Below are 19,935 nucleotides of genomic sequence, written 5' to 3' on the forward strand. Positions count from 1 at the left end.
GTGCTTATGCCACTGAGCTAAATTCCCAGCCCCCCAATCCTGATATTCTTTAAAAAGATATAGAAGACACTTTGGAAATAGCTGAGGAAATATAAATATGAATGAATAATATACACTTAGGAGATTAGTGTCAATCTCATTATATAAGAGAATACCTTATTCAGCAGATACATGAAGGCTGACTTTGTTATGTAAAAGAAAGTGTTTCTTTCTCTGTAAACACCACATTATTTCTCTGGTGTGAGAAACCAAAAGTGTAAATAAGAGCCAAAATGTATAACAGAAATTGTGAAATAGGAAGAAAATGTTCAAATGGGGAGGGGAACAAGGAAGACAGGCAGGGCAAAGGAAAGAAGGGAAAAGTAAAAAGAAAATAAGAAAAGAAGGCAAACATGGAAACAAAGCTTTTGTAAATGGGGAGGGCAGGAACGGTTAAAGAGAGGTCAGAGAAATGGGAAAAAAACAAGTTATATCATGTACAGGTACAAATTCTCTGATGAATGTGATGATTATATATATTTAAAATGCTCCAGTAAAATCTGATTGAAAAATATATAAATAAATAAATAAATGAAAGACTCCACTAAAAAAGAGATAAAAAGTGTGTCTTTACTGGAGATGCATGCTAAAGTGTCAGGATATCTATAATTTACCTAGAAATAGTTCAATGAATATGTGCATAATGGCAAATATGGCAAAGTGTTAACAAGTATTAAATTCAGTACCTAGATATGACGGTATCTAGATATTCGTTGTACTTTGCAGTAAATTGAAGTGTTTCATATAAAAGAGTTTAAAGTGTGTCATATAATTTGCATACCAACAATAGATTGTTGTATGTCTAGTTACTTGTCCACTCTCTTTTATCTCATTTGAGCCTCAAAATCCTGTGCACAAAGAAGGATATGATTTTGTTTTTCAGCCAAGAAACACTGAACAAAATAGAAATATGGGAAACCGGGGTGCAAGAGGTAATAAAGGTATCAAGTTACATAAAATAGAAAAAAAACAGGAGACTTGCGTTCAAATCCCAAACTCTGACTCTCAGTTTCAGCTTCATGTATAAAAACGAAAGAGGAACATAGGCTGTAAGCATGTCACAAGGTTTGTGATGAGAATCAGTGACGTAACACACCCCAGTGACTTTGAAAAATGCAGAACATGCGTAAATCATGGTATTTTCTGACAGCACTGTATCAATCAATACGTATATGGAAATGTTGCTCTTTTCTCCCATGGAAAAATAATCTCTCGACCCTCTCTCCAAACACAGTTATCCATGCCCCCAACTACTGCCCCAGCCAACACCTTGGGGCTGGCAAATGAACACGCGAGTGCATACCTCCAGTTTGTGGATGCGCCTACGATCTCTCGCAGTTTATCTCGAACTGCAACAAAAATAAAGTGGTCACTCTATAAAACAAAGACAGAAGAACTGGACTACTGCAGTGAGCTCAAGCTAAGAAAAATGATACAAGTGCTCAGATTTTAAGACTCATGCATTCTCATTTGTAACAAACAGCTCAGAAAAAGGATTGGGCCTCAGCTTCCGGAACACCCAAGATGGCTATAAAGCCTCCTTAGTGCAAATGGAATACCTTTTTGTCACCCACTGGAGTTTATCTAAATGAATAAAAAAGAATGTGCAATTATCCATTCAATGTGAGTGTTAGGAGTTGAGTCTGTTTTTTCTTTCTTTTTCAGCACTGGGGATGGAATGTAGGCCCCTGCACGTGCTAGGCAAGTCATCTGTCACCAGTTGTAAGCCCTGTTATGATGGAGATAGCGTGAACAGGATTTCCACCATTTTTTTTATAAAGTACTGGGGATTAAATCCAAGACCTTCATACCAACATACATCCCCAGCCCTTTTTGTTGTTTATTTTTAAACAGTGTCTCACTAAATTGCCTAGGCTGGCCTCAAACTTTTGGTCCTCCTGTTTCAGCCTCCCAAGCCACTGGGATGACTACTGTGTGCCACTGCACCCAGAATTTTTATGTTTTTATTCTGAGACAGGCTTCTACTAAACCCACAGTTAGGCTCCTCAGCTGATAGCGATCCTCCTGCCTCAGCCTCCCAGACTTCTGGAAATACAGATGTATACCACCACACCCAGCTCCTATCCATCTTTTTATAAGCAATATTAAATCGAGTTACTTGGCTTAGGGAGTAATCTTAATATCCAAATCCGAGTCTAATCATAATTGTTCTCTCATGTCTATACTACCCTAATTGTTAAAAGAGCTTAAGCTAAAAAAAAGACCTAAATAAACATAAGACAAAGAATACAATTTTAGTTAGTGCCCACTATGCAAGAGTGAATTAGCGTTAAACAAAATGCAAGCATTTAACAGAAAAATTGATACTAAAAAAGCTGATACTAATTACCACACACACCATGATTCACATGTATAGGTGAACATGCTATAAGAATAAAGGGAAAAACCAATTAGATAATCAGCAGTAATTCATGACTAAAAATAAACCTCACTATATTTCAACCAGTGTGTTACCTTCACATTTTTTTCCTAGCATTTCAAAATATATATTCCAGTCATGGGAAATTAACTATAGCTACCCTTATATGGTCCTATAACAACTAAATAATTAAAACAAAATATTGTTAGCTTAACATGCACTTCTATCCAAAATGGCTGACTTTTTATCAAACAATTGTGTATATACCACAAATACGGTGCACACCCGTAGTTAGTTACATCATAAAGAGGTGCAAAAAATAACCATTAGTAAATTATTCTTATTTCTACCTTTTCCTACTGTATGCCTTAAATAAAAGGATGGACACAAAATACTTCTAACTGTAAGACGACTACTGGTGCTTGTAGACATAAAATGATTGTGTGAGAAGAGAGGCTGGTATTTAGAACCAAGAAGGAAGTAGAATTTTAAATTTTATTTACATAGATACATACATACACACATATTTATTTGGATCCTTTAAAACGCCACGATTTTAATTATAGTGAATACTCCAAAATTGATAAAGCTAATCCATAATTTTTGTCTCTTAATAGCAAATGAAATCAACTTCAATTAAGTATAGATTAACAGAACCATGGACTAGAGTATTTAGCTGGTACAACCGACAGGCTCAGCTTTTCTCCATGCTGCATCCTTCCCTTCCAAACCTAAGCACAGGAAGCGGACGGCACTTTACTCAAAGAGCTCTCAGTTCCCAAGGCCCCAGAACAACAGCTCAGACTCTGAATGCGATTCCTCCCGAAGTTCCCCAGCTCTTAGGAGATAGGTAGGTTTCATTATCCCCAAAGCAGCATTCAATGACGCTCCCAACCCAAAGGAAAGCAGGACTTTGCAATACACAGGTATGAAAGGGAAACATCCATACTTGCCTTCCTGGATGTGGAAGTGTCCCTGTTTCCTGGGGTCCTGGGGTCCTTGAGTCAGTCCTCTGCCAGGAGGAAGCAGTCCCTTGCTCAAGGCACAAAGCCTATAAAACAAGACAGAACGCCCTTCAGGCTGACTCCCTGGGGATGCCGCAGACCAACGTCTCCTCCAGAGTATATGGGCATACCATCCCCTTATTAGACTGTCTTTTTTGTGTGTGGTGGTGGTGGTGATACTGGATACCAGGGACTGAACCCAGAACCTTCACACTGAGCTACATCCTCAGCCCTTTCCACTTCTGAGACAGGCTCTCACTAAATTTCCCAGACTGGGCTCAAACTTGCAATCCTCTTGCCTCAGCCTCCCAGAGTGCTGGGATTACAGGCATGTACTACCATGCGCAATAGTATGTCTTACACAAATCTGTAGTTGTTTCTCAAGGGCATATATATTGCATGTAAAAGTATTCCAAAAATTCATCTCTCCTCTAGAGTAAACATTACTTGAGAGCAGAGATCAATTATACAATTACCTATAAAAATAAACAAAAGATATGAACCAGGTTTAATGGATCTAATCTTGTTTTTTCTACTTTATGGGTTTCAGAAGTCTAGAACTGACTTAGTAAACAATTTGACAAATGAATTATGAACATTTAGTTTGTTTTTTATTATCACACCTCATTTCCTCAATAAACCAGATAACCCGATTATAAATTAACTATTTCTAAACACTGAATTAGCCCCTTGCAGATTCAAAGAAGTATTTATTAGACTTAAGCACACTTTTCCTACATTCCTAATAGATAGATAAAATAATAGTTATGTGCCAATCTACCCTCTCAAAATAAGTTGTTTAAGTTGAATTTGGTTCACTACTGCTTAAGTATTGACTCCTAAGCACACATCATCGTATCAGGTGGAACACACATATATTAGGCATTAACAGCCAGATCCGCGACAACAAGGCTAAAGAAAGCGAGGTACTGAGGGGGTCAGGAACTCCAAGTACTGTCCTTCATTGGAGCTCAAATTAATAGTAAATTCTTACTACTTAGTGCAGGGATAATGAGTAACCAACAACCAATTGCCTGGCTTCGTGGTGCACAGCTGTAATCCCTGCACTCAGGAAGCTGAGGCAGGAGGATCACCATGAGTTCCAGGCCAACCTAGGCTATAATAGTGTAATCCTTTCTCCAAAAACACAATCAATCAGAAAAAGTCGGTAAAAATATTTTGTAAAACCTCTGACTACTTTTAAGAGAATAAATCCTTACCTTCTACCACACCAATTAACCTAACTGCAAAGAATACAAAAAATGTGAGCCCTTGCTCAGTGGTAACTGAATTCTGTGGTCATCTGGTCATCTCACTGGGCTGTGACACAGTAGCTGCTGGTCCACTAGGATCAAAGTGCTCACTAGTGGGCTTTGGGTTTGGGTTATAGGTTTATTCTTCAAATGCATGGCTAACAAGCCACAATCTTACTTTGGCTTTATTTTTTTCATTTCTATACTTTTGTGCCTAGATTAACATTCAAGTCTTCTTGTTCTTAGCCTTCTAATTTGCATTTTCTTGAAATGGGATCTGAATTTTCTTTTTTCAAAATTTCTTTTTTTTTTTTTTTTTTTTTTTGGTTTTTCCAGACAGGGTCTTGATATGTAGTTGGGCTGACCTTAAACTATGTAGCCCAGTCTGGCCTCGAATTCATGTCAATCCTCCTGTCTCGGCCTCCCAAGTGCTGGGATTATAGGTATATGCCACCACACTCAGCACCTTCTGTACTGTCCATAGGTTCAAATCTCTTACAGAGAGAAGTAGGCTATGTATCTCTGCATCCTGCATTCTGCAAATGAATATATATTCACTTTTTTGTTTATTGGAGGTTTTTTGTTTTTTGAGACAGGGTCTCATTCTATAATTTAGGCTGGCCTCAAACTCTCTGTGTACCCAGCACCAGCCTGGAATTCACAGGAATTCTCCTTCTCGGCCTCCCAAGTTATATTGTTTTGGGTTATTTTTTTTTTTGGTATGTGAATCAAAGTCATGACTTCACACTTACTAGTCAGGCACTGAGTTATACCCCCAGTTTATGTGATTTTAAGAGAAGGTGTAGAGGAATCAATTAGATAACACACTGGGGAAAAGCTAATCTCTTTTCATTGCTACTATTCACTGAAAGAGTAAAAACAAAAAATCATGCAAGTTAATGATTATAATAGATACAGTAAATTTGTACACTGTAAGAAACAATGAAAGCTAGTCATGCTGGCGCACACCTGTAATCCCAGCACTCGGGAGGCTGAGGCAGGAGAATCACCATGAGTTCATGGCCAATCTGGACTACATAGCAAAACCTTGTCTCAAAAAATGAAAAGAGCTCACAGAATAAGGATTAGCAAGAAAGAAAGATGCTAAGCATTATGGCAGACAGCCCTAATTCCAGCTATTTTGGAGGCTGAAAAGGGATCACAAGTTTGAGGCCAGCCTGGGCAACTCAGTGAGACCTTGCCTCAAAATAAAAATGGATAATGCTTTAGTTAGCACTCCCTGGGTTTTGCTCCCCAGGAGCAAAAAAAGAAAAAAAAGAAAGGGACATTTCTGCATAGCTGTACACTGTTTGTTCGGTTGGTTGGTTGGGTTTTTTGGTACCACGAATCAAACTCAGGACCTTGACCTCACTAGGAAGACACTGTGCCACTGAGCTATATCCCCGGCCTGACATCATTGTTTTAAGTTAACTGATTAACCCAGTGCAGTTTGCAATAATTCACACAAGTTCCATTCATTTTAAGTATATTCTAGTATATATTTTTAAAATCTTTTATACTTCTTGATACAAGGTCTTTATATAGCTCAGGCTGGCCTTGAACTCACTGTGTAGTCCAAACTGGCCTCAAATTTGCATTCCTCTGAGCTGACCATGGTGGTGTGTACACCTGTACTCCCAGCATTCAAGAGACTGATGCAGGAGGATCACAGAAAGTTCAAGACCAACCTGGGCTACACAGGGAGCTCAAGGCCAGTCTGAACTACATGGTGAGACTCGGTCTCAAAAAAAAAACAATTTTGCATTCTTCCTGCCTCAGCCTCCTAGGAACTGGGATTACAGGCATGTACCATCATGCCTGTCTAAAGTAATTTTTGTGAATCTGGGGAGAGAAATTATAGAAGCTGCCCACCAAAGAACCTAATCATCTCAGATAGTCTGGATTCACTCACAAACTCTCTCACTAGACAGAGGGAGACCTGCTCAAAGGACTCAGACAATACAGGGTCATGGGAGGTCAGCACCAGGGAAGCTTCCAAATTGGGAAAGAAGCCTGCAGGGCAGGTCCTGTTGGAGAGGTGTGCCCAGGATCATGGGGCTAGAAAAAGCCTTTCACCTCACATCTAATTAAAACTAACTAAAGTCCACTGTGGCCCTTCTTACGACTTTAAACCTGTCTTCAAATATTGTAATGTTATGGGCTAGGGGTTTAGCTTAGTGGCATAAGCGCCTGCCTGGCATGTGCCAGGTCGTGAGTCTGACCCCCAGCACAAAAAAAAAAAAAAAAAGCAAGAAAGAATGGAAACCCAAATGATTGGTTCTGAGGCCCAAATACTGTAATGGGAGTAATAATAGCAAGGTCCCCAGGATCTGTGAGAGAGATCCAGGCTGCCCAGGGGAGTCAGTAGCAGCCAGAACCACTGTGGGTGGCATGCCCAAGAGCAGCAGGATGGCTTTAGAAACTAGAACAGGTGTGAATCCCAGAACCCAGCCAAGCTCTGAAGCCCTTGGAAGGGCGGCAGCAGCGAGCCAAGCATGCGCTGGCATCTAAAGCCCTCAGCTCCTAGTGTGCCAGCTGCGGAGATCACACATATCCGACGCCATTCTTCCTGCTCAAGTGGCCCAGTCAAACCACCTCCCTGACAAAGGGCCTGGCTGCTCCTCAAATGTGAAGCTCCAATCAGCACCAGGGCTCTAGTCACAGGTCCCCAAGCCCAAGAGCCAACAGGGATCCCGCATTCTTTGGCCACGTTCCGGTACACCTAAGTCACATCCAAGTGTGTCAAGCACGCAACCCTAAAAAGGTTCTTCAAGGAAGGGTAAAGGGCAGGACAGAGCTGCCCCCCCCCACACACACACAATTTCCAACCACACCCCTGATGAGCAAAGAGAAAGGAATTTGGGGGAACTTCCTTCCTTGAAAGTGCTGCTTTGCTTTTACTACAGAATCCCATGTGGATGTCGCTAAAATGGGGTGAGGTGTCCTCATCCTACAGAGGGCCCCGGCTCCTGGCGCCCTTTCGCGCCCAGCCCAAGGCCCGAGGCTCCGGCGCCACCGCCCAGGGGCGCTTCTCCCGCCCTCTCCGGGCTCCACGGCGGGGCGTGGCGCCGCCTGACAAGCCCTCCACGCAGCTACCTACCGCAGTGCTGCCCGCCTCATCGCGCTCGGCGGCCCGGCACGCGTCTGGAGAACCCAGCCCCGCGTGGTCAGCCGAGGGAACCCGAGGCGACAGAAGGGCAACAGTAGGGCGCGGGCGCTGGCACTGACGCGAGAAACACACTTTCCGCGACCGCGCCGTCGCAGCTCCGCGGCCCGGGCCCCGCCTCGCGGGTGTGAGGGCGGGGCCACACTGCCGGAGGGGGCGGGACCACCTCACTGTGCCCATTCCCACCAATCATCTTCACGGGGCGTGTCCCCGGCTGAGTTCGGGCCTTTGGTTTTGCCCGCCTTTGTGGAGCAAAATGACCCGCAGCCTCAGGGTCTGACATCCGGGCGCAGCGAGGTGTGGCCTGTTCTCGTCTGTACCCGTGCGCCTCTGTGCCCAGTCTGTAGGTTTTGCCTTGGGCTGTATGTTGGAATCCTCAGAGCAGATTTCTGAAATAGTACTGCCAGGGACCCGCCCTCTGGAGACTCGGATTTGGTCCTGGGTGCGGCCTGGGCTTTGGGATGACTCCAGCGTCCCAGGTGATGCTAAGGTCAGCTAAGGCTGAGAACCGCTGGCCTAACGCGGAAAAACCGGTTCGTTTTTTGAATCTCTGCCTGCCCCCTCGCCTTTGATAGTTGAACGCCTTGGATGAGCCAGACAGTTTCAAGGCAAGAGAGTTTAAAATGATTATCAATAGGCAACGACCTGATTTTCCACTTCATTCAATGATTTCTTATTGAGCTATTTGCATTGTGTTGTGCACTCTTGTGTATACATTGGGGACACACAAATAATTTTTATAATGACAAATATCATTATAATGACAAATATCACTGGCATTAGGCAGTTCACATTACAGAGAAGATAAACCAGCAAACCAAACCTGATAAAGCATGTAAAGAAGAAATAAGCAAGGCAACGAGAATACTTACAAGTCTTGCTTTTTTTTATTAGTACCTGTTTGTGGTGCATGAAGAATACATTCATTAAAGATAGTGATTTCCTAGGAGGCAGGAGTTTCATGTTTGGTTTTGCCCACCCCCCACCCCCCATGCTTAGTATTTATTTGAATCATACTAGCTGTTTTTAATCACTTCTGCATTTCAAAGGGAATGTGGTCTTTTGCTTTCTCTTTCCTCCCTACTTAAGTGTCTCTGCTTTCTATTAGTCCCATCCAGAAGGACCCCTTTTCAGCCTGCAGGGTTACCCCTTCATATTGCCTGGACCTTTTCAGTGGTTGTTTTGTTGTGCTTAGTGTCCACTATACTTCTTGGAGGATGGGTTGGTTTTTTGAGGCAGGGTCTCACTATGTAGTTCAGGCTGGCCTTGAACTCAGTGTATAGCCCAGGCTGGCCTCAAGCTCACAGCAATACTCCTGCTTCAGCCTCTTGAGTGCTGAGATCTTTACACTCTTAGCACGTAGTGTAATAAATACGGTATTGAATCATACTGTTTTTACTTGAATTTTCCGTTAAAGGAATAAGAAAGTTAAGGAAAATAAAGTTCATGAGAATTTTTCAGGTTACATATATGGTATAATATAATTCTTGTGCCATTAAGTCCCCTTCCATAGATAATAGCAAACAGAGGGGTAGGACCTTTGCTGAGGCTGAGGCTGGGGGATTTCTAGGAGTTCAGTGCCAGCCTGGGCTACATAGTGAGTTCAAGATCAGTCTGAACTACATAGTGAGACCCTGTCTCACAAAACCAAAAAATAAATAAATAAAATGCACCTAATCATTCATCGACAGACATATAAAATGTTACCAATGTTATTGTTACCACAATAAAAATCAAATAACAAAACCTAATAATACATCAGTTCAATCTTATATTGAGTGAAAAATACCTAGTAATATTGGGCTCCAAGCCATATATAATTTTTGAACCATATATGATTTTGGATATCTGCTTTAGGTAGAGAATGTGCTTGGAAAATTGTCATTGACTTGAAAAAAGAAATTTATTTAAGCTGATTTCATAGAGAAAAACTACTTTTTAAAATTAGCTTATTTTTGGGCAACCCATTTGAGACCTTTCCTGTCTTTCAGGAGCTATTCCTATTCCCCATTCCTTTTCTCCTATAAATTTTCCTACTCAACCTCCATTATTCCTTAGAATTCATTGTTTGACTTTGAAGAACATGAACCCCACATATCTGACTTCTAGCATTTCACCTATGTCATCTTGGGGGCCCCAATGAGATAACTTGGAAGGAATGAGGTAAGACAAGGAGGAAGAAAGGAGGAAGATGGGGAAGGAGGGAGAAGAGAAAAGAGAAAGAAGGATGAAAAAGAAGAGGAAAAAGGAGGAAAAGACGAAAAGAATTCATCATAATGTGGCCTGCAGAACTGTCTAGGCATTCAGAATCATATAGACACCAAAGTCTACAAGACCAGCCCAACTTTTGTTTGATTCTTGTGCCCAGGAAGCAACACTCTGATACTTAATGCTATTTTCTGGTTGCCTAAATGTTATGGTTTGTGTCTAGATGTCCCCCCTCCCAAAGCCTCATGCAGTCTTAGATGTGGCTGAATCAGAGGTGACTGAATCTAGATAGAGTGTATGATGCTGGGATTAAGAGTGAGTGATTACTAAATCAGTCCACTTATGGTTTAGCACCATCCTAATCCAGGTAGCCTAGATAAATTATAAAAGGGCAGAAAGATGCTTTTAAAATCCCTTGTTGCTTTTGTTGTCTTCCAGTGCCATGGACTGTCACCCCTCTGCCATGTGCCACACTGCCTTGGAGACAACTGATTATGGGCTAAAACCTCCATGAACTGTGAGCTAAATAAACATTTTGCCCCTTAAAAAATTATTTTATTTCCTTCCAGGAGTGGTGGCACATGTCTATAATCCCAGCGCTCAGGAGGCTGAGGCAGGAGGATCCCTGTGAGTTCAAGACCAGTCTAGGCTACATACTAAATTCAAGGCCAGCCTGCACTATGTTGTGAGACATTGTCTCAAAAAAAATAAGATTATTTCCTGAAGGATATCCATAATACAAAAGGATCCCAAAATGAGAAAAAAATGGAAAAGAATTTTCCCCTAAACATGATACAGTTTTTTTTGTACCAGGAATCACCACCTCATGCTCACCAGGCAGATGCTATGCTGCTGAGTTATATCCCCAGTCCGTAACATGATACAGTTTTGACCAACATGTACAATTAAGGGTCTGGAGCAAAGCTGAGATGTTTGACAGAAGACAGTTCAAATATGGAAAGCCCATAAGATACTAACTCAGCTGGAAGCAGGACTAAAACAATAAATAATAATACTAATAATGTAGATTCAGAATGTATCTTCTATCGGTTCTATCTCTGTAGAGGCCACACATTACTCATAAAGATCCCATATTGACTAAACTTGGCCAACAGGGAAACCACGTAGCACTGGGAGTGGTGGCGCATGCTGGTAATCCTAGCAGGTGGCAGCTCTTGGCACCCAGTTGTGTGGGAGGCTGTGCCCAGTGAGTGGAGCTGCCAATGTTTTAAGAGAAGGTGGAAATCTATTTCTTTTGTGAAAAGTCTCGCTTCTTAAACATTTGCATAATTTAGAACACACTGCTAAATTCTTTATGCTTTATGTGCTTCTCTGTCTCTCCTAGGTCTGACAATTTAAAAAGATAAAAAGATCATTAGGCAGGTAAACAAAAACAAAACAAAGAAAGAAGGAAAAAAACAGGGTGCATTGTTAACTTCCAGGAATTCCTCACCTAGAAATGTAAACAGGGCTGGCAGAGGTGCCATACCTGTAGTCAGTCCCAGCACTCTGGAGGCTGAGGCAGGAGGATCAATGTGAGTTTGAAATCAGCCTGAACTACATAGTGGGACCCTGTCTGAAAAAGAAGAAAACAAGAGAGAAAGAAAGACAGAAAGGTAACCAAATATTCCAGTGAATAATGTGGGCTCGGAAGAACAGCAAACAATTCCTTCTAGCGGGAAGGAACATGGTAGGAGGCAGACTATGGGCTGCCAGCCACAGAGAGGAGGTAACATGTGAACAAGTTTTTCCCTTAAGGAAAAAGAAACAGAATGACTCAAACTGGATTTTCCAGGTTTATAACCTTTAAGAAGCTAAGAAAATCTTTCAAAAAATTAAAGAGAAATGTTTTATTTGTCCTTCTGTCTCATGTTACCCCATGTTAATGCCTGGCTAATTAAACTGTATCCCTTTAATTCAAGACACTGGGGAACTTGGCCAGGTACCATTGTGTCACCAGTCTAGGTGACCATCTCCTGGTGACAATGTCGTCATCACCACCAACCCAGATGAATCTTGTGCTTTGTGTCCTCAGCGGAAGTGAGTTTCCAAAGCAACAGAGAAGTGATTTCCACACTCAGGGAGAGCTAACGTGCTTCCCTGAGGATGACTCTGCATTCAGTCACGCCTTCCCGAGGGAATTTCCTATCTGCTAACATGAACTGTGTCCTTGGGTACACAGTCCCCACACCATCTCTTCCATGTGCTATTTTGAAGCCTGCCTACTGACGCTGAGAAACCCTAGCTACTAGAGCCAGAGTCAGCGTGTAGTTCGGTGGTAGAATGCTTGTGTACATGCCGGAGGTCCTGATGCAGAAGATAGGGTGTGGCAAAACTGGATGCACAAGAGCCCAGGATAGCGCCAAATAATTCCCAGGGTCCCACCAAATAATTCCCTAGAACCTGTATGTGGAACTTCTCCCGGGCTCCTAAGAGATATGGATGACGTATAAGGATACAGATGGCAGGAAAAGCTCATTGTCTAGACTCCTGCAGGTAATCTGCTTTGTGTCTTCATTGCACTTTTATTTTTGCTTTTATCCATTCCTCTTTGTTCAGTCCACGATCACTCTGCAGAGCCAGTTTTTCTCTTACCGCTTCACCCCAAACAAAGAAACTTTTGGCATTGTTTTCAGCTTGTCTGTCCAATTCTTTGCTTAGGAAAAGAAGGATCTGGAATACTTTTTTTTTGTTGCTTTTTTTTTAGTCAGTACCGGGGATCAAACTCATAACTGCCTGCTTGCAAGGCAGGTGCTTATGCCGCTGAGCTAAATCCCCAGCCTGGACCTGGAATACTTTTATTGGTGAGTCATCACTAAACGAACTACCTGACAACAGTCATAGGTTCAATGCCCAGCACTGCCAGATGATAGTTGGATGATAGATGGATAGACAGACAGACAGACAGACAGACAGACAGACAGATAGATAAAATAGTCAACTCAATAGTTCCTGTTGTGTGGGGCTCATGCCTGGCTTCCTGACCCATTTCACTGATTGAAGAAACTGAGCATCTGAATTTTCTAGTTCCTTCTTCTGTTCTGGTTATACTGCATTGCCTTCATGGGGTCCCTTCCTCCATTCATGTATTTTCAACACCCAAATAAAGCCTAAAAAGATTTCCTGACTCTTGTAATCATGTTACCTTTTACTTTCTCTAAATTATACTTTCGCAAACTCTGTACCTGACAGTTATCACTTAATCTTCTTTGCCTTGCATTATTTCTCTAATAATTTGAAGTGTTTATTTTGGTACTCCAGTAATATTGCAAACTTGTGTTTTTTCAGTACTGGGGATTGAACCCAGGACCACATTCCCAAGTGTTTTTAAATTCTTCATTTTGAAAACAGGTCGGGGGCTGGGGATTTAGCTCAGCGGCATAAGCGCCTGCCTTGCAAGCAGGCAGTCGTGAGTTCAATCCCTGGTACTGGTAAAAAGGAAAAAGACCAAAAAAAAAGAAAGAAAAGAAAACAGGTCTCTCTAAGTCATTAAGTTGCCCAGGTTGGATTTGAATTTGTGATCCTCCTGCCTCAGCTTCCCAATTGCTGAGCTTACAGTTGGCCAATTAATTCTTAAAATGCATTTAAGATTTAGTTGATTTGCAACCAATAACAAATTCTAGAGGAGACTTTTCCACTGTTGGTGGGAGTGTAAACTGGTACAACCACTATGGAAATCAGTGTGGAGATTCCTCAAAAACTAGGATTACTGGTTCCATTACACCCAGCTATTCTCCTTCTGGGTATCTTCCCAGAAGAATTAAAAACATCATACCACAGTGATATATGTGCACCATGTTTATAGCAGCACAGTTTGTAATATCCGGGTCTTGGAAACAACCCAAATGCTCATCAATCAAGGAATGAATAAAAAAGATGTGGTATTTTTATACAATGGAGAACTATTCAGCCATAAAGAATGATAAACTCTTGGCTTTTATAGGTAAATAAATGTAACTTGAGACCATACTCATAAGTGAAATAAATCAGACTCACATGTGTAAACATTGTGTTGTCTCCCTGGTGTGAGAAACTGAAAGAGTAAAGTCTAAAATGTACCATAGATGCTGTGAAATGGAAAGAAATTGTTCAAAAGGAAAAAGAAACTAGGATGAGTGAAAGGGGAAAGGTCAGTAGAGAAATGGGAAATAATGCAAGTCAATTATACTATTAGTGTCTCTTAGTTCACTAAAAAGGAAGGTTTGTGCTAATAGCTATTGGAGAAATTTTTATGCCCATATCTTGTACCCTGAGCAACTACTTAAAGATAACAACACGTAATGTATTAACTATTGTTATTCTATTATTGTGTTATGAAATCTTGTTTTACTTTTTTTGTCACAAAATAATTTTTTTAATATTTAGTTGGCTTAGATGGTGGAAACCAGTTCTTGAGCAGGCTGGCAATGGAGGGAATAGATTGGTAATCAATGCTCCCACTTTCTTTCTTTTTTTTTATGCTCCCACTTTTAAAGGCCAGCTTGATCCAAATCCAGACTTCAAATTCCAGCCAGATAAGAGTATAATATAAAAACAAAATGAACTATGGTGTAGCTCCATGGGCAAGTGTTTGCCTAGCATTTTCAAAGCCCTGAACTCGATCCCCAGCACCACAAAATTAAAATTTAAAAACAGGATTCAAATTACATAGCACATTCACAATTCATCCAGTGGAAAATTGGGTCCACCCCCGTGTCACAAAGGTTGACTGTGATTAGTGTCAACCTCAAAAGCCATCTCTGGAGCACACCAAATTTAATTTATTTCCTGATTACCCATGCATTAATTTGAACCCTTGAGATCTTTTTCAATTAAAAGTTACTTTTTCTCTTTGTTGGTGTAAAGCGTTCTCTTCCCCTGCCACCCATACTCTTGGAGTCCGAGGCCAGCTAGGGCAGCTCATTACAGGAGCGGCATTGAGGTGGCACAGAGGAGCCACCCACAGTGCTTAGTGCAGGGAGAACAGTGCAGGCAGTGGGCATGGCCCGCTCCTGCAGCTAGGCCTCAGCGAGCGAGGTCTCTTGCTTTCCTTCTGTCTTCCACTTACCTGCAGGATCAAAGCCCAGTGAAATCCTCAGTGTTCTTTTGCTCTCTGGCCCACCTCCCCCAGGGCAAACTCCTGAGGGTCCCATCTTTTCCCTGGGCACTAGGAAAAGACAAGGCCCCTGCTGTCTCCAGGACCTAGTGCCAAGTCCAGATGGATGTTTTTAGTCTGTGTTGCATCTATATTTTTTCCTCCTGTAATGGTAAAATTTTTCCCCTGACAGTTCACTCTTGTTTTGTTTCTGTTTGCTTCTTTTGCAGAGCTGGAGACCAAAGCCAGGGCCTTGCCCATACTAGGCAAGTGCTCCCCCAGTACTTCCACAGGACTTTCTCTCCTGTACCTGAGGTTTTTCTGCAAAAAAAAAAAAAGCTGAAATCTCCCTTCTAAACCTATCCACATGGGGCAAAGTCTTGATAACCCTCCTTCTGCGTCTTACACAGAATTTGGTATGGGGAGCAAAAAGGCATCTGACGATGATCTCTTTCTTTAACAAGAAGTATTTTTTGGTTGCTTGTTGGTTTTTGTTTTGTTTGCTAACCAAGTGCTCTACTATTGGTCTGCACCCCAGTCCAAGGAGAAGACTGCAACAAAGAGGCCCAAAGAACTCATAACAGAAAAGAGTCCTGTTAGTAGAATCAAAAAGTGTACCCAGAGTCTTGAAGGTTCTGCCTAATTTACTGCTGTGGCTCTGATACCTGACACAGTGCCTGACACACTATAACTACATATAATAAGGATGAAGCCAGTTATGGCGGCACACATCTGTAATCCCACTGCTAGGGAGGTGGAGGCAAGAGAAACACTGCAAGTTCAAGACCAGCCTGGACTACATAGCGAGACCTGTCGCACAATAACAATAATGATGATGATAATAATAATAATAGAACACATAGCAGCAGTGAGAGCTGCCACATGTTCAGTATTTAGGGCAGTACCTAATATGTTGAAAATACATGATAAATATCAGGCATGGTGGTACACACCTGTAATCTCAGCACTCAAGAGGCTGAGACAGGAAGATCATTGTGAGTTCAAGACCAGCCTGGGCTACAAAATGAGCTCAAAGCCGGCCTGAACTACATAGTGAGACTCTGTCTCAAAAAGACAAAAAAAAAAGAAAAAAAAAAGAAAACACATACTAAAGATATTGAATACATGAGGGACTAATACTAGAGATAGTAGTATTTATTGAGCACTTATTTTTCAGTGATCTTATTTAATCCTCACAGAACCCATAGGAAGTCAGCATTTCCATTATTTCCATTTTTTTGGCTGAAGTCTTTTATTAACTCATATATAATTAATTACATGTCTCTGGTTTGTTGACGTAGTAAGTGAGACAACACTTGCCACAGTACTGTCTATCAAGGTGGCTGGTCATGAAAACTCCAGCACTTGGCCAGGTGTGGTGGCACATGCCTGTAATCCCAGCACTCTGGAGGCTGAGGCAGGAGGATCGCAGCAAGTTTGAGGCCAGCCTGGGCTACATAGTGAGTTCAAAGCCAGTTTGAACTACATAATGAGACCCTGTCTCAAGAAAGAAAAAGAAAAAACTCTGTATCACATTCACCTGAAGGGCATTCCCAACAAAGATGACTAATTTTGCCATTTTCATCCTCCTTACAGTATTTCAGGACAGCCAACATAATCTTCATTCTCGTCTGCTTAGTCTTGGGAGTGGTGTAAGACTTCTTCCTTCCCTTAGCACCACCATGGAGTCTCAACACAAGACAAAGCCTAGACTCCTTTTTAATGTAATCCAAGTGTGCTGTCTTCCAGTTGTTTACTAGTGAAGAGCAGCCTTTGCCGAGCAGGAGGAATTCCTTCCTTCTCACGGATCTTGGCTTTTACACTTTCTATATTGGCCGAGGTTTGACCCTGCAGCGTGACACCCTTCCTCTTAAGGATTTTGTCCAAAATCTGCATCTTCGAGTTGGTTTCCACCACAGAAGGTGGATCTGAAAGGGCAATTGCCTCGCGGGCTCACGGACTATCCGGACCCCATTCTCTCCATTTTGTAGATTGGGAAACCATGGATGAAGGACAGCAAGTAACTTTCCAGGAAGCCCATGTGGCCAGGGAGTGGTGGCTAGGTAGCATTTTGCAAGCACCTGCAATGATGCCATAGCTACTGTGCCCCTCCCCACCATTTAGGGCGACCTCTGCTGGAACCAGGGGACACTACAGAGGAGGGGGAGTTAGCCTAAGTGATCCCCCCCCCCCATAGACTTTTATTTATCACTGTTTAAAATCTAGATTATTTGGGGGTTTTTGTTGTTGTTTGCTTGTTTGTTCATTTGTTTGTTTGTTTTTGAGAGAGTCTTGCTCGGTAGTTCACATTAGCCTCCATCTCACAGTGATCCTCCTGCCTCAGCCTCCTGAGCACTAGGATTACATGTCTGGCTAAAAATCTAGATTTTAAAGAGACTTTTGGACTTGTGGTTCAGATCCATCAGCTCATTCAACTTTATCACCAGCCTCATCCCCAGTGCTTTTCCAGGGCTACTCCCTTCCCTATGAAATACCATGAGTGTCCTCAACTCAAACTTGGTCTTCTATTTTTACTTTGCCAATGAAGACATCAGGAAAAAGATAAATAGATAGACAGGCCTCTTTCCCAATGCTGTCTAGAATCAATTTATTGAGAACTTCCTTTAGTTCATTTGTCTGCCCCTCATGGGCCAACATTTCCATCATCTTTTTCCGGATTAGGCAGGCCCATTAGTGCTGAGCAGAAGTCTTCTGTATCTGATTGCTGTGATTGGTTAGTAAAAGCAACGCAGCACAAAGGAAGCAAATAACCATCAATACTCATGACATCAACCTGAGCTTCGATCACAGCCTGCCATTTTTTGACCATGGGGCACACTTCGTCGCGGGTAAGACCATGCTACGAAAGCGAGGTAGACAGCTTATGCCCTGCATGTACTCAGTGATTAGCCTGAACTTTCTAAGTGCAATGTCATCATCCTGCAGATTAGCAAGGTGCACTTCGCACGTATGACCTTTGAACCCAATGGATGCAGTTTGGGTTCCTCGTGTTCTGGTGATGAAGGTTTTTTCCAAAATGTCTTGTGTTGAACATAGCCGGTGCAGTCACATCATACCAGTTTTCTGAGAAAATGATCAACCATTTTCTTCCTGGCTCCCTTTTTGACACCTTTCATAAGGTATCTGTTCCAGCCTCCCACGTGGCGCTGCTTGGAGAGCTCAAAGTGATGATTGTGAGGCCTGAAATTGCAACCCCCCAAGCTCCCTCCTCATGTACATACTCGGCATCTCCAAGCCATCAGCCCCCATTCTCCCTGTTCAGTTTGTTTCCACATGGAGCCTACTTTTTTAACTTTAGTAAATTATAAAGTAATGAATGACACACAGCTTTGGCTTAGTTATCATCCAATGGATCCTCTATATATTGCAAAAAAAAAATCTTTAAGATTGATGTGTCAAAACCTTTGGTCAAGGCAGGCAAGGCAGCATTCACCTGCCTGCAATCCTAGCACTTAAGAGGCTGAGGCAGGAGGATCACCATGAGTTCAAGACCAGCCTGGGCTACATAGCAAGACCCTGTCTCAAAGAAAGAAGAAAAAAGAAACAAAACCAAAAAGACCCTTGGTTTGCATTTACATTGTCCTAACCTAGGACTCTTTTCTGCCTCGAACCAGCAAATAAAGAAATTCTATTTCCACTTTTTCTACTGTACTTTGAGAAAAACAGATTCCAAACTTCTATTTCATTGGTTCCTTTCAGGTGAATCTAAATCTGTCTCACTGATGGGCCAGAACTTTGCATGTGTATCATTCTTACCTGTGCAAGGAAATAGCAGGTGAGGGCGGGCGAAACAAGCCTGAAATCGCAACCAGAATGGCAAGCGGGGAGCTGCTTCAGGGCTGCAGGGCATTTCCAGTCTGCAAGCAGAGTTGCCCTTCCCTTCCTAGGTCAGTGACACAGGACACTGTAAGGCCAGAAAGGAAGATTAAGTGAAAAAGACATAGCACATAAATATTTACAAAAATAAAGCTGTATTCATGGTATTCGTTTCATTAAAAACATTCTTTGGACTCAAAACCACCACAAAGATTAAAAGTCACAAACACAAAAGGAAAAATTTTCCAAGAAAAACATGAAAGCTCTGAACTTGCCTGTACTCAACAGCAGAGTCTTCATTAAAAATGAATTGATAGCAGAAAGAAATGAAATGAAGAGAAGAAAAGAAAAGGAAAAGATAAACATGGAGAAAAGTTATGAACTAGTATTTCACTGAAGAAAGACATGTGGGCTGGGGATTTAGCTCAGCTGTATAAGCACCTGCCTGGTAAGCGCGAGGTCATGAGCTCCTTTCCTGGTACAAAAAAAGAAAAAGACACATGGTGTGGTGGTGCATGCCCATTATCCCAGCACTCTGCGAAGCTGAGGCAGGAAGATTTCAAATTTCAGCCCAGCCTACACACCATATCCACTTTAGTGAGATACTGTCTCAAAATACAAAAACAAAAAAGGCGGGGGATACAGGTCATGCAAAGGCCTTAGATTCAACCCCCAGTATAAAACAAATGAACAAACAAAGATATTGACATCTCATTAGCTGAATTCAAATGGAGGTAAGATACTATTTCATACCAGCTGTTGGTGATGAGAAAGAAAAGGAAGAATTCTCATTCTAGGGCAGTGGTATAGCCCAGTGGTACAGTGCTCATCCTAGGTTCAATCCCCACAACTATAAAATTGATCCACTGATTGATCTCATCCAACTGCTAGTGCAAATCACTACAGTCACTTTGGAGAGCAAACCAGCACTATTTCATGAAGTCCAACACATGTGGATCCTGGAATCCAGCGCT

General features: G+C 42.0%; 1 protein-coding gene and 1 pseudogene across 2 annotated transcripts in view; both read right to left on the reverse strand.

The window, feature by feature from the left end:
• Positions 1-7,967, reverse strand: part of Acot9 (acyl-CoA thioesterase 9) — a 29,222-nt gene extending 21,255 nt beyond the window's left edge. The window contains exons 1-4 of one of the 2 annotated variants that reach the window (XM_003466405.5): positions 7,777-7,967; positions 3,373-3,470; positions 2,399-2,425; positions 1,343-1,388 (exon numbers count right to left, since the gene is read on the reverse strand). In XM_003466405.5, coding sequence (XP_003466453.1) covers positions 1,343-1,388; positions 2,399-2,425; positions 3,373-3,470; positions 7,777-7,796 — 191 coding nt within the window. In that variant the 5' untranslated portion in view covers positions 7,797-7,967. The remainder of the gene's footprint in view (positions 1-1,342; positions 1,389-2,398; positions 2,426-3,372; positions 3,471-7,776) is intronic. The other variant, XM_003466404.5, reaches the window with a different exon arrangement.
• Positions 7,968-17,073: 9,106 nt separating this feature from the next.
• On the reverse strand, positions 17,074-18,420 carry LOC100723712 (small ribosomal subunit protein eS1-like; annotated as a pseudogene).
• Positions 18,421-19,935: the final 1,515 nt, after the last annotated feature.

The sequence above is a fragment of the Cavia porcellus genome, unplaced genomic scaffold, assembly GCF_034190915.1.
Source record: "Cavia porcellus strain 051 isolate PalLab524CR breed Dunkin Hartley unplaced genomic scaffold, mCavPor4.1 scaffold_33, whole genome shotgun sequence".
In the NCBI taxonomy this organism is placed as follows: domain Eukaryota; kingdom Metazoa; phylum Chordata; class Mammalia; order Rodentia; family Caviidae; genus Cavia; species Cavia porcellus.